The sequence below is a fragment of the Erpetoichthys calabaricus genome, chromosome 12, assembly GCF_900747795.2.
Source record: "Erpetoichthys calabaricus chromosome 12, fErpCal1.3, whole genome shotgun sequence".
Taxonomy (NCBI): Eukaryota; Metazoa; Chordata; class Cladistia; order Polypteriformes; family Polypteridae; genus Erpetoichthys; species Erpetoichthys calabaricus.
In genome coordinates this window covers 129,575,311-129,603,150 of record NC_041405.2, presented here as the reverse complement: position 1 = coordinate 129,603,150, position 27,840 = coordinate 129,575,311, and the positions used below count along the sequence as shown (strand labels likewise).

At 41.5% G+C, this 27,840-nt stretch overlaps 1 protein-coding gene across 6 annotated transcripts in view; it reads left to right on the top strand.

Annotated features, from left to right (window-relative positions):
• The first annotated feature begins 956 nt into the window (after positions 1–956).
• mast3b (microtubule associated serine/threonine kinase 3b) overlaps positions 957–27,840 on the top strand; it is a 187,153-nt gene continuing 160,269 nt past the window's right edge. For 3 of the 6 annotated variants that reach the window (XM_051935050.1, XM_051935049.1, XM_051935044.1), the window contains exon 1: positions 26,389–26,590. In XM_051935050.1, coding sequence (XP_051791010.1) covers positions 26,544–26,590 — 47 coding nt within the window. In that variant the 5' untranslated portion in view covers positions 26,389–26,543. Of the gene's footprint in view, positions 1,151–19,849; positions 19,882–26,388; positions 26,591–27,840 lie in introns of those variants that run through there. The other 3 variants (XM_051935046.1, XM_051935043.1, XM_051935048.1) reach the window with 2 other exon arrangements.

Sequence of the window (27,840 nt, the reverse complement as noted above, 5' to 3'; positions counted from 1 at the left end):
GATGGCTTATCAAAAGCCTTCTGAAAATCCGGATCAATAATTTCATATGCACATCACTTCATTATAGAGCTCCAGCATGTTAGCAGCACATGACTTTCCCAACCCCCCTCACTGACGACAGTACAAACAGCATGTTACAGTGGACACGTGTTCCGTTTTCTCTGTTCACATATTTTCATGCCATTTCCAAAAGATCACACCATGCCACATATTATCTTACAGGGGGCAGTGTGGAGGGGTTTCTTTGCTTCACATTTTTCCTCTAGTCTTTTTATTGCCACTTCGGTCAGGTCAGTGCACAGTGCACAGGTGGTCTTTTTTCTATTCATGTCTGTTTCACTCCATTGCAGACAGGTCCCTGTTACACTAAACCACAACACCCTTTAATAGATAGGCTGCTGTTGCAAGCTGCCATAATGTACAGGTGTTCCATTTAAACAACTCATGTCTAAATTATGCCACAGTGAACAGGCTCTATGTTTTTACTACTTGTGTCACTCAGTATAGGACAGGTCACTGTTATTTCATATGATAGTGGACAGGTCTCAGCCATACCTGGACAGATGTCCTCTTTAAGCGTACTCACATATGTCTGATGCCAGTGTCAGGAACCTGAATCGATCACTACCATACAGCTCTGCCTCAAGCTCGAGTCTCTTCACACTACAGTAGCGTAAGTCCACGGTGGACAAAAGATTTCCAATTTTTCTTTTTTCAAGTTCTTGAAAGGCCACAGTGCAAAAGCGTCTTTCTTCTATTTTATAGCTAACGTAATGAACGGTAGATTATTCGTTGTCCTCGGTTCATTGTATCTACTTTCTGTATTTATTTATAAGTTTATCTCGTTCGTTTCCAATGCGAATGCCAGACCCTGGCGCAGGGCGCGTATACCCGAGCCCCGCCCCCTTCTGTGAGCCCGCGCAAGCGAGCAGCTGTCATTCAGCAGCATTCAGTCCGCACGTGAAGACTATGAAAGGTGAAGCCGACTGAAGCACTCAAAGCGACGCCGAATTCGTGCAGATGGAGTCACATCAGCCGATGGAGCAGGCACAATCCTGGGTGCACTTCAGCTGAACCTCACCTTCCGGACAGAGATCAGGGAAACTACGGGATGGACGAGTCCAGTATTTTAAGACGTCGCGGACTACAGGTATGCAGACGCCCTTCTAGTTTAAGTGAGAACTGATGCATGTAATCACAGCTTGTGGAAAGTTTTTCAATTTTACAAAATGCATCTATCCGCCACGACACCCGCCTTATTTAAATAGAAAAGAAGGAAACCAGCCTTGGGCGCCGGTCCATCACAGAGGGGACCAGTAAAATTTCCTGATGCGCAAATATTAGTATTATGTTAAGAGAATTATATTTTGAGATGTCTTTATTTGATTTGTTCAGAGCTACGTGGGAATGGGAGCCTTTTAGTGAAACAGCCTCGCAGCTCCAGTGTTCCGGTTTCGAATACAGTACCGTGCTTGCGTGGGTCCTTCTACGAGTTACTTGCAAAGGGCGCGTGTCTGAGAGGCGAATCCGAATTCATTCTGAACTAGTAGTGGTAGTGGTAGTACTGTCACTTGTACAGAGTTAGAGTACAGTGAAATTTCTACTTGCGTGCCATGTAACACATCACCACTCTCTGTTGGTATCACATAACTTTGTTTTACTTAATAGAAATACACAATAGCTGCATTATGTGCTTTTTATCTCTGTTTCCATACCACTTATTCAGCTAGATGCTAGCCTTTTGCAAGGCACACTCGCACATGAACTCACATTTGTTAATATGGAGTAAATACAGAGCGGCGTATTAACCTGTTGAGCGCGATTTTGGGACATGGCAGAAAACATTCACTAGGGATTTTCCCAGCGATCAGAATGGGATTGCAGCTGGCAAACAAATAACCTTTTTAATGTAGTGCCTTACCATAGAAAACAGTACCCAGGACACTTATATAAGCACACATGCAATCCCCTGGAGTGGTGTACCTTGGGCCACCTTGTACAATTTTCCACAGACTTTAATATAGTTTTTTTTTTTACTGCTGAAGCAAGCATTTCTCATGTGGTGGAAAGAATAAAGCAAATGAATAATGGGGAGGAGAGTGAGTTAAGGAAAAGTTGTGTGCAACCATCAGGTCAGTCAAAAAGTTGTATTCACAATCACACAATTTCTCTTGTTCTTAATATTCATCTTTCCAGTTATTGATGCAGGACCAACCCCTAGACAGGGTGGCAGTCCATTGTAGGGGCTAGTACACATTCACACACACTCGCACACTAGAGCCAATTTAGCATTGCAAGTTCAACTAACCTGCATATCTTCAGACTGTGGGAGGAATCCAGAGCACCCAGAGAAAACTGCATGCCGGAAGCGCCCACAATGTGAACCCCAGACTCCTTGTTGCGTGCTAGTGTTTGTTTGTATATATCATGTCTTTTTCGAACCTGCTTCATCCAGATCAGAGTCATAGATGGAAGCTGGAGCCTATCCCATCCAGCGTTGGGCACAAGGCTGGAACAAACCCTGGACAGGGCACCGGTCCATATATATTGTGATAGCCTGCCCGACCACAGACAGACAGAAACCTTCTTAAGTCCACCACATGTTTATTAAACTATTTACAAATGTCCATAAACAGTCCCACACCACACACAGTGCTCCAGCACCAATCACCCTTCTTGCTCTCGACCTCTCAATGGTCTTCTTCGGGCCGCCTTCTCCCATTCCCGAAGTCTTGTCTTCTGCCACCCGACACCAGCTCCCTGACTGTTGGAAGGCGGCCCCTTTTATCCTTCCCCGGATTTGCTCCAGGTGTCCCTTGATGAGCTTCCGCCTGCACTTCCTGGTGTGGCAGAAGTGCCGGCTGAGCAACCGGAAGCTCTCCGGGTGACCCTGGAATACCTTTCGCCAGCACTTATGCAGTGAAATGTTTACATGCGTGTGCTAATTAACATAATAATAATACATTTTATTTATATAGCACCTTTCCCATGCTCAAGGCACTTACAGAATATAAGAAAGAATGGCAGGGTATACAGTATATAGCATCATACAAACCAGATAAATAAATAAAGAAGATTATGACAGTGAATTCAGAGAAAAAAAAACAGACAATATAATTGATGGTCTAGCACACACACATACAGGTTACATGAGCATCTTGACAGAGAAATAAACTGAGAGAAGGGTAATAAAGTCAAGTAGAGCTAAAAGTCCTCCTGAACAGATGAGTTTTGAGTTGTTTTTTCAAAAGAATTCATGGAGTCATCTGACCTGATTAATTTCGGTAGGTCATTCCAGAGTCTGGGCGCTATACAGCTGAAGGCCCTGTCACCCATGGAGTGTAGATTAGTGTGGGGTACAACAAGATTGCCAGAATCAGAGGACCTTAGTGGGCGGGCAGGAACATAGTGATGGAGAAGGTCACTGATGTAGTTTGGCGCGAGGTTATTTAAGGCTTTGTAGGTTATTAGTAGGATTTTATATTCGATTCTGTAAGACACAGGGAGCCAGTGAAGACGGAGCAGGATGGGTGTGATGTGCTCGCTGCTGCTGGTTCAAGTAAGGATTCTTGCAGCTGGGTTTTGAATAAGCTGGAGCTGGAATATAAGATTAGAAGGGGAACCTGCCATTAGGCTATTACAATAGTCGATGCGGGATGTGATAAAAGCATGGACAAGTTTCTCAGCATTAGAGAAGGAGAGGAAGGAGCGAACACGGGATATGTTATGGAGGTGAAAGTAAGAAAGTTTCTTAATGTGATTTATGTGGGCAGAATAAGAGAGGGAGGAATCAAAAATGACACCAAGATTTTTTACAGTAGAGGCAGGTCTGATGAGATCACTGCCGAGATGGACTGGGAAGGAGCTCATTTTATTAAGTTGCATTTTAGTCCCAATTTGCAGGAATTCAGTTTTGTTGCAATTTAATGTTAAAGAGTTCTGCTCCATCCAGATTTTAGTTTCACTGAGGTAGATTCTGAGCTGAGAAAGCTCTGATGAAGTTCCACTTTTAACATTGTAGTAGAGTTGAGTATCATCTGCATTAAAATGATAACCCAGTCCATAGCTACGGGTAATATGGCCAAGGGGAAGCATATAAATACAGAAAAGCAGAGGACCGAGGACAGAGCCCTGAGAAACTCCCTGTGTGACTGGCGCTGAGCTGGGTCTGCTGTTGCCAAGACTAACGAACTCTTGCCTATCAGTCAGATAGGACTTGAACCACTTGAGGACAATGCCAGAGATACCCAGCATGTTCTCCATTCTGGACAGTAGGATGTCATGTCTGACTGTGTCAAATGCTGCACTGAGGTCTAATAGAATTACCGGTAATATGCTGGTTTGTCCAGAGTCTGCTGCCTTAAGCAAATCATTGGTTACCCGTAGCAGAGCAGTTTCACAGCTGTGCCGCGCCCTGAAACCAGACTGAAAGGGTTCCATCAAATTATTAGAGGTTAAGTAATTGGTGAGTTGGGAAGCTATGACACTTACAAGGTAAGTGGGAAATAGGCCAAAAATTGTTAAGATCGTCACCATCAAGACCAGACTTTTTTAACATTGGGGTTACAGAAGCGATTTTTAAAAGTGGCTGGCACAAACCTAGTGTCGAGGGATGAGTTTATTATTGTTGTAACAGTCGGGATTAGGGCATGAAGGCAGGATTTAAGAAGTGTGGTGGGAATGGGGTCCAGTACACAAGTAGTTGGCTTCATCTTACAAAGCAGGTTAACGCAGATGTGACTGGTGAGAAGTTGGAGAAGGAGCTGGATAGAGTGGGAAAACAGGGAGAGATATAAACAGATGATGTATTTATGTTAGTTGAATTATTTAGATCTTTAATTTTTAACATGAAACCCATCACCATTCCCAAGTACCACAATTAGTGAGCATAACTACCTTACCTCAAAATTTCTCTTTTACCTGAAAAATCTCATCACTTCCAATAAAATATTTCACTGTTAGAATTGATATTTTAAAACCTCATGAACACAGCAGAACACATTAAATAAATATAGAAAAGCAGCCAGAAGCTCAATGGGTTAAATGGCTGCTTAATGGATCAAGCAACCTTCTTTATGTAGAAATGGCCTTTGGTACACTAATACCTTGCTCAAGGTTGATTCCTGCCTTGCGCTCAGTGCTTTAAGGATGGCCCCCTATCCTGTAAACCTGAATAAGATCAAGTAGATTTGAAAATGTTAGTTTGTGTGTGTAAATAGGGCACAGCATCATAGAAGATATCCTTTACAGACAGACCAGCGCTGGAAGCATGCGCTTTAAATGTGACGTGGATCTTTCCATACATCTCTCTTGTTCTCCTTCTCCAGAACTTTGAAGATTTTCCATCATTCTGTTTCCAGCTCTGGCAGCCTCCATTATGCACATGTGCCTTTTGTTTTCTCATACAGGAGGGACATTTGTATCATGTGCCATCAATGAAACTGGGCTGCATTTGGTTTTCACCTGGCTCCATCTCTTTCTCTGTGTTCCCAGTTAAGAGAGGTACAAACGACAGGGCAGTGTATGGGGTGTTCCATGCCCCCAAAATGAATGTACCTTCCCCTGAGATAGCCCTTTTTATCAGATGAAGAAATTCATTCCCAATATACAAACTCTTTGTGTGCTGTGATACTAAACATGAGCTGCTGTGTTCTGTCCATTTTTCTGAGGCCAGGTGAAGAAGTTCAATTCTATTCTTTCTTATATCATACTCCACATAGATTTATAGATACAAAAAAGAAACAGAAAATCACATAGAGAGCAAACATTTTGAATACACAAAGATATACAAATTATTTAAATTAAATACATTTTGTCGAAAATGTCCAACTGTCTGACCGAAGCACAGTGTATTCTGAAATGTTTGTGACCCCTTTGCTTTTTACACATTTTCTTATATTGCACCCTTATACTAAAATTGTTTATCTTCATGTTTTTTCCACGTCAGGCAACATTCAATACCTCAGCATGAGAATGCGAAAACAGGATTTTAGACATTTTTTCCAAATTACTAAAACATGTAAATATTCCATTGACAAGTGTTCTGACCCTTTACTCAGCACATTGTTGAAGCACTTTTTCCAGCAATTACAGCCTAGATTCTTCATGGGTTTGATGAAACGAGCTTCACACACCTGGATATGGGAATTATCTGCCATTTTTCTGTACAGAACCTCTCAAGCTCTGTTAGATTAGATGGAGACCATCAATGGACGGCTATTGTCAGATCTCTCCAGAGATGTTTGATTGGGTCCAAGCTCTCCAGGTCACTCAAGGACATTCACAGAGTTGACCCTAAGGAGCACCTGTGCTGTCTTTACATTGTGCTTAGGGTCTTTGTTCTGTTGGAAGGTAAACCTTCAGCCAAGTCTGAGGTCCAAACCTGCTACAGAGCACTCTTCATTAGGGCTCTCACTGTACTTTGGTCCATTCAGCTTTCCTTCAACCATGTCTAGTCCCTCAATCCCTGCTGCTGAAAAACAACCCCACAGAATGATGCTGCCACCACCTGCTTCACCATTGGAATGATACTGTGCAGGAGATGAGTAGTGTTTGGTTTCCTACAGACATGACACTTCGAAATATGGCCAAACAATTCAATTTTATTTTAATCCGACCAGATCATCTTGATTCTCACAGTCTGAGAGTCCTTTAAGTGCCTTTTTTTTAGCAAGCTCAAAGCTGGCTTACATGTGTCTTTTACTGAGGAAAGACTTTTGTTTGGCCACTGTGTCATAAAGCCCAGATTGGTGGAGTGTTGTAGTGGTGGCTGTCCTTCTGGAAGTTTCTCCCATCTCCACACAGGTTCTCTGGACTTCAGCCATAGTAACCATTGGGTTCTTGGTTAACTGTCTTTTCAAGGCCCTTCTCCCCCAACTGTACAGTTTGGCTCAGTCGCCAGCTGGTAGAAGTATCATGATTGTTCCAATTTAAGGATTATAAAGGGAACTGTACTCTTGGACATTTTCAGTGCTGCTTGAATTTTTGTAGTCTTCAGCAGATCTGCACCTCAACACAATTCTGTCTGTAAGTTCCATCCATCCATTATCCATCCCACTATATCCTAACTACAGGGTCACGGAAGTCTGCTGGAGCCAATCCCAGTCAACACAAGGCACAAGACAGAAAACAAACCCCAGGCAGGGCGCCAGCCCACCGCAGTGTCTGTAAGTTCTGCCAGCAATTCCTTCAAACATAGGGTTTGGCTTTTGCTCTGATGGACATTCTCAACTGTGGGACCTTCTACAGATGGGTGTGTGCCTTTCCTAAACTTGTCCAATCGATTTAATTAACCACATATAGACTTCAAACAAGGTGTAGAAACATCTCAACGATGATCAAGAGAATTTCAGATGCCATATCAAAGAGTGTAAATAGTTGTGTTAATGTGATATTTTAGTTTTCTATTTAAATGAATTGCAAACATTTCTAAAATCCTCTTTACGCTTTGTCACTCTGGGATATTAAGTGTTGTTTCATGAGGGGGATAATAATTTTAAATGATTTTAGTACAAAATTGCAACTTAACTAATTGTGAAAAATTGTGAAGCCATCAGACTAGTTACACTGTATATCTCTCTATTATATAAAAAAAAATCCAGGGACGAGACAAGACTTTTTCAGAGAGATACTTTCAAGTCCCTTGAGATGAGACTTTATGCCAAGAGATTTAACCACGCCTGGGGCCGGAAATAAAAGACAACAAGTAGATAACAAAGTAGAACGTTGTAAAGAGGTTCCAAAACATTGGTGCGATACACATGCAGAGCAGGTTGGAAATAATGAAAGTACTAAAATTCGAAAGTCTCAAAAAAATGATAGTAAAGATCGCATTAGCGTAAACAAACGGAAATTATTACTCCGTGAAATAACAGAACAGCAAAAAGAGATCAAATATATTGTTTGATTTAAACTTTAAGTTGGAGACTTGTAGATCTTCCAATTCGTGTTGCCATGAGGGAAAAGTAGTGTTTCTTTCCAATGAAGAGGCATATCCACGACAATTAAAATATTTGTTGTTTGGTGAAAGTGAAATCCAGATACTGTACGCGAACGGCAGAGATGCAAAGTGGCTGGTGCGTAGCGCTGGCTGGGGGGTTTTTTGAGCAAAGCAAGCAGTGGGCAAAGCCCCCTAGTAAATAAAATTACAAGTAAATTTTCTAGTTGTATATCTCTCTCTGGTGCTTTGCTTTTCAGTTTTGCTAGCCTAGTGGTGCATATTTTTCAAATGACCAAATTCCCTTTTTTCATTGATCCTTCCATTTACTTAACAACATCTGAGAAGATCTGTTTGATTGTCTTGAAATGTGACATGATGTAGAAAATCTCTGCGATTTCATTATCCATCTTTCCATCCATTTTCCTATACCACTTAACTCAGTTTATAGGGTTGCAGGAAACCCAAGCTTCTTGGCTGCATTGGGCACAAGACAGATGAGCGGCTAATCCATCAAATGGCTCACGTCTGTTATATCATCCACATTAACAAATGGACATGAGTCTGTGTGTCTGTCTGTGTTTCTTTACAGTTGCTATGTCTCTGTCATTCCAACAGATGGCGCATCACAAACATTAGCCTAGCTTTTATGCATGGTATGGGGCACTACAAGTGTTAATGTTGAGGTCTGTTGATAACTTAGATTTTAAGCCATTTAGGATGGGTAGCACAGCTAGTCCATCCATATTTCACTTTCATACATTTTAAAACCATCTACTGTATATCCAGTGCAAGGTTGAAGTGGCTGAGCCTATCTTAACAATGTGGGGTTCTACACCATCACAAAACAATTTCACACTCACACTTGGATGAATTTGGCATCACCAGTTTAACAAATTAGCAAGTGATTGTAATGTAGTGGAAAGCCGGATTAGCTGAAGAAACACACAGGGATAAATAATCCCTGCGGTGGGTTGGCACCCTGCCCGGGATTGGTTCCCTGCCTTGTGCCCTGTGTTGGCTGGGATTGGCTACAGCAGACCCCCGTGACCCTGTGTTCGGGTTCAGCGGGTTGGAAAATGGATGGATGGATGGATAAATAATCCTGCTGTATTTCACTTTTTTAATCCAGATTTCTGGAGGTGTGAGGCTGAAAATGTAAACCACTTTACCATCATGACAGCAGTATCTATTTATGATATTTCATATTTTTATACTTCCCCATATAATAACTACACATTAATAAAGAAAAAAAAATGAAATTCCAGGTAACAAGTCCTGCTGGGAGAGGCTTGAACCCCCCACGTCTATGAAGTGAGTTTGAAAATATTACTTTATCACGATTATAAGGCTCAATCCAAACAGCTCACTGTGTAAACCTAATCATATTACTTAAACCAGGTTAAGAGATTCAGTCAAAGCTCAACCTGGATGACCTTTGTCATATTAACTATAATCTCACAGCATAAGAACAGAGTGAAAGAGGTGTCTTAATGAGTAGCTGCTCACACTATGACCATGTTTTATATGTTACACAGATCCAGCACGGTAGAGATGAATTTTCTGGTGTGTTCTTGATACAGATTCAGCCAGCTTCCTTATTCAATGCTTTTTCCATTCCTTGTAAAGTAATCACACCTATATTGACTACTGTCAGTTTTTCCTAAAGTGGCTAACTAGTCACAGTCGTGCAATAAAATTCCTTCTAAATTTTTACAACTGGCACACTAGCAGGCTAAGTGATTCTGCAGTGGGAATTCAGCTTACACTTTAGAATCTAACATCTAAACAATAGACCACCCTGCCTACATGGTCATATGAAAAGCTTTAGTCTGGCATAACAGACACAGGATGAAACACATGTACTGTATGTAAAGGGATGGTCGGCATTGGCCCATTAGGTTTTGACAATAGATGCCCAATCTCAAATTGTTGTGTCATTTGGACAGTTTGAAAGTGAATTTTGTGGCATGTACAGTAACATGCATCTTGCATTTCAGGGACCAGGATGTAATGCATGGTGCTCTAGCTAATATTTAAAACCAGTAACGGCGCACTGCACGATAACGTGCAGTGAATACACTTGACTTGAGGATTCATGATATTCATCCTCTTTCTCTGTACATTTAGCATTCGTTTGCTCAGAGGTTGATCTGCTTGCTGCTTCCTGAGCAGCAATTCTTTACTCCACCCTAGCGGCCCGCTGCTTCTCTTGTTTCGTCGGCATCTTTTCGCGTTAAAACTGATTAAGTTAGTTTTTGTGTTGCAATTACTTAGTACGTTTTCTTAAATTTTTCACTTAATCTGGCACTTAAGTCTTCAATCTGCCTCAAGAATGATTAGCGAAAGTGGTAAGGAATGAGATCGGCGCCCGTATGCATGCGCCGCACTGCTGCCCTGCTGCGCACTGCTGAGAGTTGATTCTACAATAAAATAAAATAAAAATAAAAAGAGTAATAAATTCATCACCCCGAAAGCGGATAGTAGACGTCACGTAGTATATGTGTACCAAATTTCAAGTCAATAGGTGAAACGGTTTGCGAGCTACAGGTGATTTAAAATCCTGGACAGACAAACGAACAGCCACGGTAGCGTATTATAGAAGAAGATGGTAGGCTTTCAAGCTTTAAAAAAGAAAAGCTGAAATTGCTCTAAAAGAAGCCTTTGCTGAGTGCGAGTGCTGCTAATCTTTGAAACACAGTTTCAATAGCTTATGTTTAGGGCAGATAGGTATTATCCATCCAGTCAGAATTCATTTACTGAACCTGTTTAATCCAGCTATGGGGCCACAGGCAGTCGAAGAATATCTCACCAACGCTGGTCAAAGGGCAGAAACCAATGCTTGATGGGACTCCAGTCTATGGTAATCCAAGTACAATCCAACACACATCCCCAAATGTAGTCTATATTTATATTATAAAGATAATTGAGCACTGTTCTATTTATTTAGTTTACATCACAGTATACCCAGGGATGAGTTCAACATGGGTAGCTTAATGGTTAGCATTGCTCCTTCATAGCTCCAGCAGACTAAAATCAAACCCCAGTCTGGACACAGTCTGTCTACATTTTGCAAATTGTAACTGTGTCTCACTCTAGTTTTTGTCCAGTTTGCCTCTCATCTCATTTTCTGGAGAGGGTTGCAGTGGCAGCAGTCCAAGCAGGTTAACCCAGACTTCCTTCTCCCCAGCCACAGATTCCAACTCTTCCTGGGGAATTCCAAAGCCTTCCCAAACTGCTGAGAGATATAATCTTTCCAGCATGTACTGAATGTACCACAGAGTCTCAGACCAGTAGGACATGCCCTGAGCAACTCTTGGAGGAGCCATCCAGGAGGCAGCTTTATAACATGCCTGAACCACCCCACCGGTCTTCTCTCAATGTGGAAGCACAGCAACTCTACTCTGAGGCTCTCTCTAAAGTGACCTGGTGCGAGTAGGTGTGGGTGTGTGTCCATGCGTAGTAAGGACTTCATCCAGAGGTAGTCTTTGGATGGACTCTGGCCCCTGCAACCTTGAATTGGATTCAGAGATAACTGATGGATATAGTTTACCATGATTTTAAAGTTGAAACAGTTGATCTACAATTAACTGGCGGCCAGTGCTTCCTATACTGCATTATAGCAGATCAGGTCACAAGCAAAAAAGCAGAGCTTATGGCCAAAACGCTTTGTTTTTTTGTTTTTTTTTTTTAAAGTGATTATTTCAACATTTTTTGTAGGCAGCCCATCAGGATAATGACACACAAAGGGGAGGGAAGGAGCTTCAACCTTCATAGTTTCCCACAAATGCATTCCTGAATTCTTACAGCTAATACTATTAATAGAAAACATTGCACAGCCAAGAGATGTGAAAGTGTTTGCAGTCATTTGCCATGGCCCCATGTTTTCTCCGGCTGAAGTGATTGTTGACTAATGTTCTGTTTTGATAAAATTGAACATTGTATTTGTCAAACTATGGTACAGAAATGTCATGGGACATACAGTATATTATACTCTATAGCAGCTTCCCACATTTAGCTATTTCTTAATGGCCTAGTCACAACAGCTGTGTCCTCTTAGGGGTGTGAATATGTTTATACATAGTGTTTGAGCTGTTTTGGAACATTTTTGCAGGAACATTTTTGGGGTACCATTTCCATAGTTATCAGAGGAAGCTTTTTTTTTTGTTAGAAGAAAAGCTTCATTAGCTGTAGCTCACACCAATTTTCCAGTTCTTGGTTATTCACATAATGGATTGTCACCAGTTGCTTAAAAAATTTCATGGGGTAGGTTCTGTCCCTTCCTTAGTGCTGTAACTCTATATATAGAACAAGATACAGGAAGAGTTGGGGCATCTCCATGGTGAACCCTATTAATTTGTGGGTGAAAAAAAGCAAAAGAAATTATAAAAAGGTTAATAGCCACAGCCGGGTTATACAAGTGCTCAGGCTTGTGTCTATTGTAAAGGAGGAGCTCCATCTCCTGTCCTCGCTGGTCCATCAATGAACAACCTCATCCAGTGGTTGATGAGTTTATATATTGTAGGACCCAGAAAATACAGGACTTCTGAGGAAATGGGAGAAGTGACCTCAGTCAGCTGTTTAGCATTCTTCAGAACTGCGGAGAAAAGGGGAGAAGACATTAGCAACTACGCACCCTCTTGGTGTGGCGTGGAACTGCTTACCTTATTAGAGCCCTAAAGGTGTTCCCCAAGGGCTTGTGTCTGCCAGTGCATAGCATCTGTATAATGTTCCTCTTAATGTAAATTTTATAAGATATAGTTTATGGGGCATTATTGTCACATGTACAGAGAACACAGATGAATATAAAGCCCTTTTTTATATTATTGACTATACATTGTTTTTATACTTGGTGAGGTCCTAAGCTATAAAGCTTGTGGAATCCTTGTTCAACAGTTATATTAGAAGGATTTGCAAAGTCAGGAACATTTTCTAGCAAAGGAATCTGGGGAACTGAGCACGATAGAAGAGCAGTGCAAGAGGGTTGAACCCCTTGGAGTGTTAAATGCGATCGAAGAGCGAATTTGTCCCCCTTAGACTGATCAAACAGTGTTTTCCCTTAGAGGGATGTGTGAGATTGAAGAGCTGGGGGATTGCTTAGGATACCTAAATCCGCCAGCATGTTCACCAACTCCAGAGCCTAGTCCTCATTTGTCAGCTTTCCCTTTCCTATCTTTCCCATTTTTCATGGTGGCAACAGGTCAGCCATGTAGTTTGCTTATGACTTGGGTCAGCTCTAAATGTATGTTGTTTTGGGTGTTTTCTTTTTTTTACCAATTTTCACTTTGAGCTACTTGGTATGTGACAGTATTATAACCAAGTATACTTGAAGGCCTAGTGGAACTGTTGTTAGTGTCTTGGAAAGGAGTTGGTTGTGTGTGTGAACATATGGCAGTGATGTGGAATGTACCATTAAATTAAGAGACTCTCCAGCAAAAAAATGAAAAATAAAAGGAGAATTACAGTCAAATGTTATTTAAAATCACTAGAAGTCTCTGCTTGACACAACATCTCAGCAGTGTATCATATAATATTCTCAAACTGATTATTCAATTTAGGGCTTTACTGGGTAGTGTGATGGCCCAGCATCTTCAACCATGAGCACCTAACCTTTGTTGAGACATCTTGTATTTTATAAATGAACTGGAAAACTAACGAGTGAGGAGGCAGACAAGATGTTCAGTCCAAAAAGTGTATACTGTTTATTACAGAGAATTAAAGAGTCACAGTAAAAATAAATAAACAATTACATTTTAAAAAAATGTGTAATACAACAGTGTCTTCTGGAGTGCAGTAAATAAATACTATTAAATTCCACTGAATCCAAACAAAACTCACCCACGATGTAGTCCGTTGCCAATGCCAGGACACTGCACAGAACTCAGCATCCTGGTCTGACACCTCCATTGGTACAAGCAGATCAGTTTTCAGAGCAAGATTATTGTATCACCTCTCCCTCAGCTAGCTCTGCCCTCTCAATACCAAGGCCACAATGCTCCTGGATTCTGTCCCGCACGTTGTCTGTTCCTGCTGTGACTCTTCATTCTCCTCTGCTTGAATTAATAAATAAATTATACCTTTCAAAGACCCCATGACATGACTTGTCACAGGAAACGGAGTACATCCCAGTAGCAGTGGGCACAATGACAGGAAACAACCCTGAGAGGGTGCCCATCCATTACAAAGTCCACTCATACATACACCCACAGTTGCCAATTTGGAATTGGCAGTTAACCTAGCAGTCATACAACCATAGCTGCTACACCTAACCTCGCGGACATACCACCTGCACATCAGAACAGGTCATCCACTTGAAGCTAAGCATGTTTGGGTCTGGCCAGTACTTGGAAGCGAGACCACCTAGAAAAATCTTGGGTTGCTGGTGGAAGAGGTGTTGGAGACACAAACAGGGGGCACTTACCAATTCCCCAGTGCAGTGACTTACAACAATGGATCTGTCAGGGGGCAGTGCCACCAACTGCTACACCATGTCCCAACCCAAAAAGGTATTGACTATTCAGAATTGTTATTTAAATGCATATATTCATTCTCTTACTCCAGACTTTGATTTCTTACATTAGATCTTAAAAGAAATTAATTCTTATACTTAGATATCTTTAGCATTTGAAAAGGACATGGTCAGTCAGTTAATCAATAACCTGAACGTATTCCTCACATTTTCTTTAAAGCAGCCTAGAGAATAAAGATTTACAACTTGGTGGCTCACTTGGTCACTGTGCCTGCCAAACTTTACAAGCCAAGGCATTCATCTCATGCTTGCTCTTTAACTGAAGCCCCAAGCACCCCAAATTGCATTCTTCCTTCAGTGATGTCTCCTGCCCTCCTGCCAGGTGCAGCACCAGCCCGCTGAGTCAGCTGATTTCCAGCTATGTTTTGAAATTCTGAACTTTCCACTTTCAGCCAAGCAATCAGCCATCACCCTGGGGGGTCGAGTCATTAAGCTGATAAGTTGTGACAGGCCCTTACTGTCAGTGTGAATGTTTCATCTGGACGTAGACCAAATTCCATACATTCAATGGCTGGAATGGAACTCTGTCCAAACCTTGAGGTGCTAACTCCCAACCCATTACTGTCCACTGTAAAGAACAGCCGCTTTTTAATTGACACACTTTATCATCATGGAATTCTGAGATATTTGTGATGTGGTAGCTGATATGACACACGCTCCTTATGAAATATTCATCAAAGACACACAAGTGCAAATGACTTTAAGTCCATGTTCGTTCATGCAAGTGCAGCCGCACCTTCATTGACATCAATAATTAATGAAGTACAGGGTGTAATGGCTGTGGTGACACAACGTTATGCCTTAGGCTGAGTGATGGCTCATGGCTGTAGTTTCTGTTGCTTTTTATTTCCATTGTGCCCTTAACCACCATGTGATAGACAAGCTAAATAAAGTAACAGTTTGCATCATTAGAAATTCCATGTCATAAACCAAAATCAACATCCCCTTGCAGAAGCGTCTGAAAGCAGACTCAACCCTAAGTGGTAATTTGCCGATTAGCCAATCAGATATGCTTACTGCCATTCTCTCCATCAGTTCTGTACAAATTCTGTAAACAGTCACCTTTACACTAAAGATGTTCTTGTTTTAAACAGATCAACATTTATTCTTGGTTGTACATACATAAAAAATAAACACAAGTCACACAAGTGCTAAGTTTAGAGAAGTTGAGCGCCTCCAAAGTGTTTAGCAGTGAGGGTGGCTGTTCCAACAACAGGGGGACAGTTCTGCAGAAGGGGGATTTTCAAATTGAGGTACTGACACTTCCAAAAAAGAGTTGCTGTCGTTTCATTCAGTATCCTGACAGAGTGCCCAGTCCAATATCTTGGTCATAATTCCCAAGTGCTCCCTCTAACCACAGTGTATTCAGGAAGAATCCGGACTCCTTTACTTTCTGCACACTTAATTGTGCTGTACATTTCATTTCATTTTGGATGGATACATTTGCTACTTATGCCCATCAATCTGCACTAAATATCCCATAATGACAAAGTGAAATCATGTTTCCAAAAAGGTTTGAAAATGTATTAAAAACTGAAATTTCTCATTCATATCAGTATTGAGATCCTTTGCTGTGGCTCTCCAAATTCTGCTCAGGTGCATCCTGTTTGCTATAATTATCTTTGATGTGTTTAGAAGATTGGAGTCCACATGTGGTAAACAAAATTGACTGGACATCATATAGAAAGGCACACATGTAAAAAATAAGAAACTAAAATCTCTCATTCATGTAAGTACTCAGACCCTTAAATCAGTACTTCAGTGCTAAAGCCTCTTTGGACCTAATTAAAGTAATTACGAGTCTTCTTCCCACAACCTTTCCACATCTGGATTTAGACAGTTTATTCCATTCTTCCTTGCAGATCCTCTCAAACTGCATTAGATCGGATGGGAAGCATCTGTAAACTGCCATCTTCAGGTCTCTCTACAGATGTTGTATGAGTTTAAGTTTGGGCTATGGCTGGGCCTCTCTGGGACAGTCAGAGACTTATCCTGAAACCACTTGCATACTTTGGGTTATTGTCATGCTGAAAGGTGCTCTGTCACCCCAGTCTGAGGTTGCATGCACTCTGGAGTAGGTTTTCTTCAAGGACCTCTCTGTAATTGAACACATTCGTCCTTCCCTTAGTTTTGACCAGTCTCTCTGTCCCTGCTGCTGGGTAGTGCCCTCATAGCTTGATACTGCCACTGCATGATAATACTGATATAGTATTAGGCAGGTGATGAGCAATGCCTGGTCTTCACCACACTCATTGCTTGGACTTCTGCACAAAGTGATTAAGATTTTTCCTCATCACAACAGATAATTTTTATCCTCATGCTCTCGGAGTGCTTTAGATGACATTTCTTAAGCTCCAAAAAGGAGAAACCACTCTATTATAATGTTTGATTGATGGAGTGCTGCTTCGGACAAGTCCTCCAATCTCAGCAGAAGACTTCTAAAGTTCTGTTAGAGTGACCATTGGGTTCTTAGTCACCTCCCTGACCAAGACCCTTAATGCCTGGGTTTGGTGGGATGGCCAACTGTGGGAAGTATCCTGCTTGTTCCAAACTTTTTCCATTATGCAGTTACTGAGGCCACTGGTGCTCATGTTAAACACTCAAAGCTTTAGAAATGGTTTTATCCCCTTGCCCAAATCTGTGCCACACCTTGAACCTCACGGTTTGGTTTTGTCCTGACATGCAGTGTGAATCATGAACCTAGTATACACAGGTACATGTGTGCCTTTCTAAATGGTGTCCAGTCAATTTTGTTTGCCACATGTGGACTCCAATCTTCTAAACACATCAAAGATAATTATAGCAAAAAGGATGCATCTGAGAAGAATTTGGAGAGCCACAGCAAAGGATCTCAATACTGATATGAATGAGAAATTTCAGTTTTTAATACATTTGCAAACATTTCTGAAAGCATGTTTTTACTTTGTCATTATGGGTTATTGAGTGTGGAGTGACGGGCAAAAATGTCAAATATATCCATTTAAAATTGAACCTGCAACACAATTAAGATTCCAGAAGATGAAGGGGTCTGAACACTTTCTGAATCCACCATAGATGTATCTAAATCTAACTGAAAAGAAAGGGAGGAAAAATACAAAATACACATGGAAAACAAATTTCAGGGAACATTAAGTGGCATCCATGGTCATTAGATATATAAAAAAAAATCTGGTAAAAATCAGTAGGAGGACCGACCATCCAGTGATTTCTCTGGGCATAGTGCCAGCATGTAAATAGGCAAACACTGACTTTTTTGTTGAAAATGAAACGTCCATTCTAAGATCTCATTTCAAGATCAGGAAGGATAATCTGATCAGAACAGCTGTGATGCAAAATGCTACCACAGAACACAGAAAAGAAAACGGGAAAGACTCGTAAAAAAACAAAAAAAAAAAATCTGACACAATTAATAAAAAGTGATATGAACAGCTTCAGTGGCAGCTCTATTAAGAGAACTTTATTAAAAACTAATGAGACTTCAGTCTGAATTTCAATGATGAGACTCTGATATCAGTAGGCAATCATTCCAGAGCCACTCTCTAAAGGCTCTACCTCCGTCCATCGAGCTTTGTTACTCCTGAGAATCCTGTGAAGGCCTGCATCTTGAGATCACAGCACAAGCTTTCTACAGCAGTGGTCCCAAGTTCAGTCCTAGAGGACCACTTTGGCTGCAGGTTTTTATCCATGTTTTGTAATCTGTTTTATCTTGAATTGTTTTTATTGTTTAATTACTGTAGCTAGTCTTTTATTTATTTATTCTCTTATTCTGCATTTTAAAAAAAGGCCAGTATTATGAGATGTACATTTATAATAAATTTAGAGATAATGTATCTGAATTTTTTGCTATAGCACTTCTCTCTTTTGTCATTTTCCTATTAATTTTTCTCCCTTTATTGCCCCTAATAATGGCAATTAACAATGGATGAAGTATACAGCAAGACAAACACAATGCCAAGTGGTGAAAAAGGGCTGCAGCTGTTTGAGTATCAGACCTACTGGTTTGCACACTTTAAAAATAAAGATAACTTTATAAAAGTTTTTCCATGTAACATGCAGAAACGTTTACTAATAAAACTTTAGAAATTAAGTTTTGTCTTTTTTGTTAGCACAGAGACTGGGGAATAACAGCTTGTATAGGTAACCTCCTTGGCCTTATAGTTTCTCCTAAAAAAAGAAATGTTATTTTATCTGATAGAAACATTTAAATATCAAAACATCAACACGAATACAGTAGGAAAGGTATGTCTAGTGTACGCTACAGTACTGATGCAGGTTTAGTACACATCCTTCACGTGATATGTTTTGAAATGATGCTGCAATCATGATCGTAGAAGTGAGTTTCTTTTCTTTGTCAGTGTCTGATTGCATGATTGATGAGCCCCCGTCACAAGTCTTAGTGACTTCTACATTTCCTCTAACATGAACATTGACAGTTGCTGCATTGTGAATGATTAGGTTGCTAATGTCTTTACTGTTCCTCCACTCAATCACAATCATTTTGCCTTTTTGCTACCCAATTCACTAGTCATATCATGATGGTTTGGTCGTACAGTGCCATATGCATCAGTCAACATCTAATAACCAATTCAAACTGTCACCACTATTGCTTGATTCAGCTAATGGTTTGGTTTCAGTTTGTTCTAAAACTGGCTTTACCTTTTTTCATTTACATGCTTTTGTGTGTTTTGGTTGAAGGCCACTTCCCTCTTCTTCTTCTTCTTCTTCTTCTTCCAGCTGCTTCTGTTAGGGGTTGCCACAGCAGATCATCCAAAATTGCTCTCCACTCCCCACTAATAAATATTAATTAGTTATCAGAGAGTGGCAAAACACATAGAAATCTTTATGATTTTTTGGTTTTTTTTTTAATTTTGCAGCATGATGTTATTTTGTCCAGAGAAAAACTGTCCCAAGTGTTGCTCAGTCTTAATATTGTACATGCAAACAAGTGAGACACCAGGTTTTAACCATATTTACATAGAATTCAAAGTCTGAGAGATTCTTAAGTTTAACACCAAGAGGGTTAAGTTAGGAGTCCAATTAAAAATAATGTTGGTTGGGATAAAAACCTGCACCCATAGTGGGTCCCCATGGACTACACTTGAGAACCACTTCTCTAAAGTATATGCATAAAAGAGCTTTGTAAGGTAAACCGAGGGGCTTGCCTTGCCATTTTTAACTTAATAAAGATAATTTTCAGGTTCGCCCTAAACTTTAACTAGATCTAAGTGTAGAGATTTGAGAACAGAAGACAATAAACAGTGGATGGAAAGATGTGTTTGATTCTGTGTTAAATCTTGGTTTACCCGATTCTGAATGGCATTTTCTATTGCCCTTTTTTTATTAAATGTGATGTTTTTTTTTTTTGTTTTTTTTTCACTTCGCAGAAGGAGTTGAGCCTTCCACGGAGACACAACACGTGAGTGAAGACCTGCATGCCTCTTCTTTTTATTTCTTGCCTGTATTCATTTAGTGTATATGTAGACATTGAGAAGGCCCAGAAGGCTGAGTACTCACATGTAACAGGTTTAAAGGTGACATGTAACACTATGAGGTTTGTGCATTGTTTTTTTAAGACTGTTCACAGTGTGGCAGGAATTTTGAACTGCTTTATTCTGGTCATTTGACCATTAAGTGACCACAGAGTACAATGGATAATACCAGTTTGTTCTGAGTGGTATACGGCATAAACCTAAGGCAGCTAGTCCTTAAAAGATAAAGTTTGTTCCCTGTCTTTGTCTCCATCATTCAATCATCTTGTGTTTATATTTGTAATTAATTTATACCACTTTGTAGAGATTTGTTCTCACTTTGATATTAAAGAGTCTTTTCCTGTTGATTAGTTCCAAAAAGTAAGAATAAATCTGCTGTGATTCAATATTGTGTAAAAGTAATATGTGAGTGAATGCTTTTTATAGGCACTTTAAATACACCTTTGTTTCAAGGTAATCCTGATCTTGTAAGTAACAAATGAAGATTAAGAGGAGACCTAATTGAAGTGTTCACATTTATGAAGGAATTAGTCCAGTGGATCAAGACTTTTTTACATAAAATGAGTTCATCAAGAACACAGCTGGAAATTCGTTAAGGGTAAATTTTGCACAAACATTCAGAACGTTTTCTCCACAAAGAGAACCACAGACACATGGAATAAGTGACAAAGTAGTGTGTGGTAGACAGTAGGACTTTAGGGACCTTTAAAACTAGAATTGATATTATTTTGTAGGAATTTAGTGGAACTGACTGGCAAGCTTTGTTGGGATGAATAGCCTATTTTCTTCTAGAATGTTCTAACATTCTAATGTAACCCAATGTTATGAACACCTTGATAGATACAAACTAAAAGAAGTGGCAGTTCAGGGTGATGTGTTTAGATGTGTGCAAAATTGGCCCAGACACAGGAAACAGAGGGTGATGGTGCGAGGAGCCTTATCAGAACTGGCTGACATTAAAAGTGGTGACCCATAGGGGTCAGTACTAGGGGTGCTGCTATTCTTAATATATATAAATGATTTGGAAAGGAATGTAAGTAAAATACTGGTAAATTCTGCAGATGGTGCCAACCTAGGTGGTTTGGCAGATAATCTAGAATTCATTGAATATTTACAGAGAGAATTGGACTGCATACAGGATAGGGCAGATTTGTGGCAGATGAAATTTAATGTCAGTAAATGTAAAGTATTGCAAGGAGGAAGTAGAAAAGTTAGGTTTGAATACAAAATGAGGTATGGTAATGGTAATCATTATGAGAAGGATTAAGAGTCATAGTGGACTCTACGCTATCAACTGCCAGACAGTGTTCAGAAGCTATTGTCATACATGGCTGGGATTCAGACCCAGCCGGGCTGCATGGAGGGACCGAGAGGTGGCATATTTGTCCTCCAGGCCACGAGGGGGCAACCACCCTGGAGCAGAAGAGGGCCACAGAAGGGGAGCAGGGAGGCTCAAGTCTGTGGAGGCCCGTATCCACCGCCAGGGAGCCTCATGGAGCCCGGGACTTATTTACTTCCGCCACACCCATGGAGGACGATCCTTCCAGGGTCACCCGGAATGCTTCCGGGTGCTGTGCTGACGCTTCCACCACACCAGGACGTGACGTCAGGTAGAGCACCTAAAGCTCATCCGGGTGAGGATAAGAGGGGCCGCCTCCCTCCAATCACCAAGCTGGAGTCGGGAGCAGGAGCAGGACGAAGCTTCTGGAGAGAGAGGACAGGTGGCTCAGGGACGAGGCGAGAGAAGGCCCAGGAGAAGGGTGACTGGGGCTAGAGGCACTGGTTATTGTGCGGGACTGTGAGTTGTGTTGTGGAGAAGAAAATAAAGAAGATTTGTATAAAGATGTGGTCTCCGGGCAAATATCACACTGTTAAGAAGGCTAACACAATGTCTGATTATATAGCACCATGATGTGTAGAGTACATGTCCAAGGGGGCTATGCTGAAGCTCCATAACACATTGGGTGAGGCCTCATCTGGAGTGTGAAGTTTTGGTTTCTTTGGTAAATCTTGTGGAAATCTTGTGTAGATAAAATGTGGTATTCAGGGTTTCTTCTTCCTCTTCACAATGCTTCAAACGTGTAAGAACAATTTAAGAATAGCTTCATCAAGCAGAAACAAAAAACTGCACAGTCATATTAATGTGCATAACAAATCATCAAAGTCATAGATTCTTCTTTTAACATTACGTAATTAATTATTCACTTTCTATCTGGATCTATTGTATGTGTGCCACTGTCTTTTTTTTTTTTCTGTAAATATTCCTCTATTACCTCAAACCACCTTTTACTAAGATTTCTCTTGCTCTTACTTCAAGGTTTTGTTTTGTTTCATTACTCAGGCAGTTAAGGCTCTTTTCTCTTCTTGCACGCTCTTGGACTTGTTTTGGGGACAACTAGCAACTCTACAGTTTAATCCAACTTGAGATTCCGATGAACAGTCCATTTAACAAACAAATGAAAATTAGACTACCTCAGCTCAGTTGGTCAAATCCTGGTCGTCTCCTGCAGCTTTTCCAAGCTCTTCCTTTTGGAGAACAGAACATTAGGTGTCCATCATCTGCTGCAACTGCAACCTCCAACAGTCACTGGGTATTGTCCTGGAATTGTGGATGGACTGTTTTCCCTTTACCCCCCTTTTTTAGAGTGATCTTATTATCCAGTAGTCTCTGTCCTTTTTCTGAGATCAGGAAGTTGTTGGGTGGTTGGTGTCGATAACATATGGGTTAGGTTATGTTTAACCTAAATAGTTGTATTGCTTCTATTATTTCATATTTTTGGGATGCATGGAAGTTTAGTGGTTAGCATCGTTGCCTCAGAGTCCGTATGCTGGGTTTGAATCCCATGTCCAGTCATTGCCTGTGTGGAGTCTGCACATTCCCCCTGTATCTGCATGGGTTTTCTTCCAGGCACTCTGGTTTTAATCCCATTTCTTCAAAGATGTGCTTGTCAGCCTAGGAGGTGACTTTAAATTGGTTTTGTGTGAAGTGAGTGTGGGTGAGTATACGATTGGTCCATAGAATGTGTCTATGAAGGCTTCCAGCCTTGTGCCCAGTGCCAGCAGGAGAAGCTCTGGCCCAACTCAGCCTTGACCTAGATTAAGTAAAATTCCATGTAATTCTGAGTTGGATCCAATAAAGTACTTTTTCTGTCTTTAGTCTTGTATTATTTTCAAATTAACTTCATAAGTTAGAGTATAGGAGCGGTCTTTGGACTGAGATTCTGGTCGGGTCGGAGGGCATTCTCATTCCTGGATGGAAATGAAAAATTGGATGGATTAGTGGGAGACAGCCATCAATTATACACTAGGTGACAGCCTTTCTGGTCCATCGTTCCCACGCATACACTCTCAGAGTGTTTTGGGAATTGTTGCCCCGTCGGACAACTCCGCTGGGCGCCATGGGTTCTGCCAGGGGACGGGGCAATAGGGGAGAGAGGATAGGTTAGGAGCAAGCACTGATACAGTGTGTTGCCACACCACTTCAAGATCTCTGAGACGCCACACGCAGCAATACTCGATGCAATAAAAGCGGTCATTTTCACCTGTCAAACTTAAGAGTGTGGGCTTTAGTGAATACTGTGTTTTGATTGGTGAATCGTCAGTAGACCGTACGCGCACAGTTGCAACTTTGCACAAGACTCTGAGTCACAGGAGACCCAGGGCAAGCGATGCGCATGCTCAGATTTGCGACATGCTTATCCGAGGGTGACACGAGTGCCAGAAAAAGCGAGAAGGGTCTAGCTGCAGCTTGCAATACCTATAACACAGTTAAGGTAATGACCACAATGTCAGTGAAAAAACGCCCTTTGACTCAGATAACCCTCCTACAACCCTAATCTTAACCATAGTGTAATGGGGCCCAAATGTTAATCATAATCTAATGTGATGGGTGTGACGTGACTGAAGTTGAGGGCGTTTCGTGAGATTGGGGCATTACATGACTGACCTCGTAGGTACTTCAGTCTGCAATTACACTCTGTTGGAAAAAGCTGGTCAGAAGAATTACTGCATGAAGCAGCACTTGTCGTTCAAGAAGCCCTTATTTCATCACCTACTCAGGAGTTTACATCTGACGTGTGGTCTCTGCCAATAAAAGTAGCAGCACCGAAGAGCAAAAGATTTAGGCGATTCACCCATTGATGCATAATACTCACAACAACAACAACGACATTTATTTACATTACGCCTTCCAATCTTCTTCTTCTTCTTTCGGCTACTTCAATGCGCTTTACAGATAGAAGTAAGTAGAAACACAGAAAAGCAATTATCAAACATTTATAAGGGACAGATGGTGAGTGTGGGGAGAGAAGAACAAAAAGTCCCGTGGAGAAAAAAAAAAACGTTTGGATTCAGAGGCCAAAAGCCCACCCTCTTAACTGTGATGGGTGTAAAGTGGCAGTTTTAATTTATTTCATGTGGCGTGCAGTGTCACTGAAATAAATAAATTAAGAAATAATTAAAAACATATAGAAATGAACAATAAAATCGTACTTTGAGACAATTATTTAGCGTATGTTAACATATTATTTTTTATTTGTTGTCAAATTTAACGATATATTGTTTTTGTATGTATTTATTTATTTTGTTAGTTACAGTATTCCAAAGTATTCCTCCATATCATCGGCTGTTTATTTGCTGTACAGTGTAAAGCGTCAGCCAGGAGGTGGCAGTGTAGGAGCAGCACATGGACGTGATTTTACCACATACTGTATATGACAATGTTAGTCTCCACTCAAAAATGAATGTTACTCTGATTTATCACATATATATATTCTCTAAATATACTGTATATTTACAATATATGTAATGTTTATTCTGTGGTACTGTTATTCGTTTGAAGTGTAATTAAGTGGCTGCGCTCACTTTGTAAAAGCATTACTGTATGTGAAATAACCATTTCAGCAGGACACTGTTTTGGTTCTGTAAATCCCTCATTTAAGATCTTATTTTCGAGATCTTATACTGTTGACTGATTATTAAGATTATATGAATGGCCCTATATTGATTTTGTGGAAAGTTCTGAAGCGGGCATCAGCCCGATGACCTTACAGAAAGGTCTAGCTGAGAATGGGCTTGTATACTGAACGGATTTCTTTCTACTGTACAAGAGTTTCAATGACCCATCTTTTAACTGGTATAATGTTGTGGCGGCTGCGGTGGGTTGGCACCCTGCCCGGGATTGGTTCCTGCCTTGTGCCCTGTGTTGGCTGGGATTGGCTCCAGCAGACCCCCGTGACCCTGTTTTCGGATTCAGCGGGTTGGAACATGGATGGATGGATGGATGTTGTGGCGGCGTTGGACACCAGTAAGGAACCAATCCAAGTCCAAAATGCGGTCGCCGCTCTATCAGGACACTCTCTCGTTCAGGCACAGTTTTAAGGAGGAACGCTTGCAGACCACATACAGTAGGTATAGTGGTTGGACCGGGATTTGTAGTGTCTCTGAACGTTGCTGTCGTATACCCTTGAAAACGATCACTTAAATTAAGTATTTACTTCCTTCATACCGGCCTTGAGCTGGTTTAAGCGCGTTTGAGAACCTTGTATTGTTACTTCCTTCAAGTACAAGATATCAAGAGCCACAAGAGGGCACTATGCAGCTCCTAACCATTTTCGCGCACACATTGCTGTTGTCCACGTTAGTTCTAGCACTACTGATGCCCACTTTAATTTCTCGCTCTGGCAGGTGGGCCTCTCGAGCTGTGATGTACTGAAAGATGAAACAAATAAAATGCCCGATACGAGCTGCGTTCGAATCACGTGACAGTTCTTCTTGAGGACGTATTGAAAAACACACACACACACGAAAAATGAGTGGAAAAAGTTATAACAGAGGGTGCTGGAATTGGGCAATGTCCGACTTCAACAGTTTGTAACATGCAGTTCTGTAATGGGAATGAAATCTAAACTATTAAAGCAATAATCTAGAGTGGCTCAAGAGGAAAATCATTGGCCTTGGCCGCCCTTTGAGACTCACTTGGCCTTGTGTCGATCAATCAGTATTTTAGAACGTCATCAACAACCTGTGCTATCATAACACGATGGCAGCACAGTGTGAAATCCACAACTAGAAGCTTGCGCCTTATTACGGATCGTTTGGGTTGAGGGGGGCGTCAGAGGGGGCCAGTCGGTCTAACCTGGCCAGCCACATCGCTCTCCACGATCCAGTTCTTGTCCCGCTTGTCCGAGATGTCCCGTCTGCTTCCTGTTGCCATGTAAGGACACCAGGATGATTGTGTTTTATTCCCAATTCCCATGTTTGTCAGTCGGGGGGCTGCATATGTGATCGCATGAAGTGTAACCAGGCAGCGAATCACTAGCAGGAATTCCGGATTTGTCTGTTGTTTGTTCATGGCTCTGCCCCCATCTCCCCCTGACAGCCCCCCCCCTCTCATCACACAGCTCGGCACCTTGTTAATGCTGCCTTGTTGTGCCATAATGCCTGGGGAATACCATTTGGATTTCAGCGAATGATGACGAGGAGCAGCGGCTCGAGCTAATTATCAGAGACAAACTGCTAGCGCTGAAGGGAAGGCAGGCAGGAAGGCCGGCCAGACGAGAGCCGCTGAGGCTCAGGGAAGCCCGGAGCGATGAAATCCAGGAGAGAGAAGCTGCGCGTCCCCTCCCTCACGCTCGAGTAAGTGCTTCTGATTAATATTTCATCCGCAGTCTGCGCGCTCGGGCCGGCATGCGAGATGGAGAAGGAAGGCGGGCGGGCAGACAGGCAGGCAGGCAGGCAGGGGACGAGAAGGGAAGCGGGGACCCTTGAAATACCCTGAAAGACGGTCCGACTGGCCAGCTTCTGGAGGGGAGCTCACCGATGGGCACTGAACTTTAACCCGAAGCAAAGAGGCAGAGACTTAACATGACTTAACCCAGACAGGCGGAGATACTGACGGGAGGGGCTCTGTAGGCAAATTAACAGGTGGACCCTGAAAATGACCAGAACAAAAGAAAGAGAAAGGTAGAAACTAAATTATCACTGAACCAGAGCCGGACAAATTGACCAGGTCCTGGAGGCAGGCAGGCAGACAGAAAGAAAGAAAGAAAGAAAGAAAGAAAGAAAGAAAGAAAGAAAGAAAGAAAGAAAGAAAGAAAGAGACAGACAGTCCGGCATTGAACCTCACCCACTAAAGAGACCGATACAGGATGGGTGCTGAAGGCAGATGGACGATGGATGATGCAAAGAACCAAAGATTCAGAATGGTAGAAACTGAATAGCACTTGAATTAGAGAGATGGATTGACTGTTCACTTAAAAAAAAAAATCGCATGAAGCAAGGAAGCAGACAGGCAGACAGTCTGTCTAGACAGCTTCCGAAAGCTGACAGACAGACCTACTGAATATGACAAGAACCAGAGAGCTAGAAAGATAGTCACTGAACATTATAGGAGTCAAAGACAGAGCGGATTCTGAGGACAGAGGGCACAATGTCCACATTTGTTGCTGTTTTTTTCAGACAGTCCAGACTATGAGAGCTGAAAGAAAGATTGACCAAACAGGTTCTAGTGGCAGACAGATATGTGGACAGAGTGTGATGGTAGAAAGCACTTTAACTGCAAAGAAGATAAACTGATTGACAATGTCTTTAAAGGCAAGACATACCGAAAAGACTCAACAGGCAAATGCTGAACAAGACTTGAATGTAGCCATGGAAGCATGTGGACAGTCCTAAAACCAAGAATACAGACAGTTAGACAGAGTGACTGACTGTTCAAGAGTTAGAAAACTGGAATTACAGAAATGACAGGATGGCAGACGTGACAGCAGCAGAAAGACAATGAACACTAATAGAATGACAGACCAATTGGGAAGCAGTGAGGAGCAGCTGAAGTGAGTGAGGGTCTTTTGGGTGTGAGTGGGCATCCAGTCCTCTTGACACTTGAG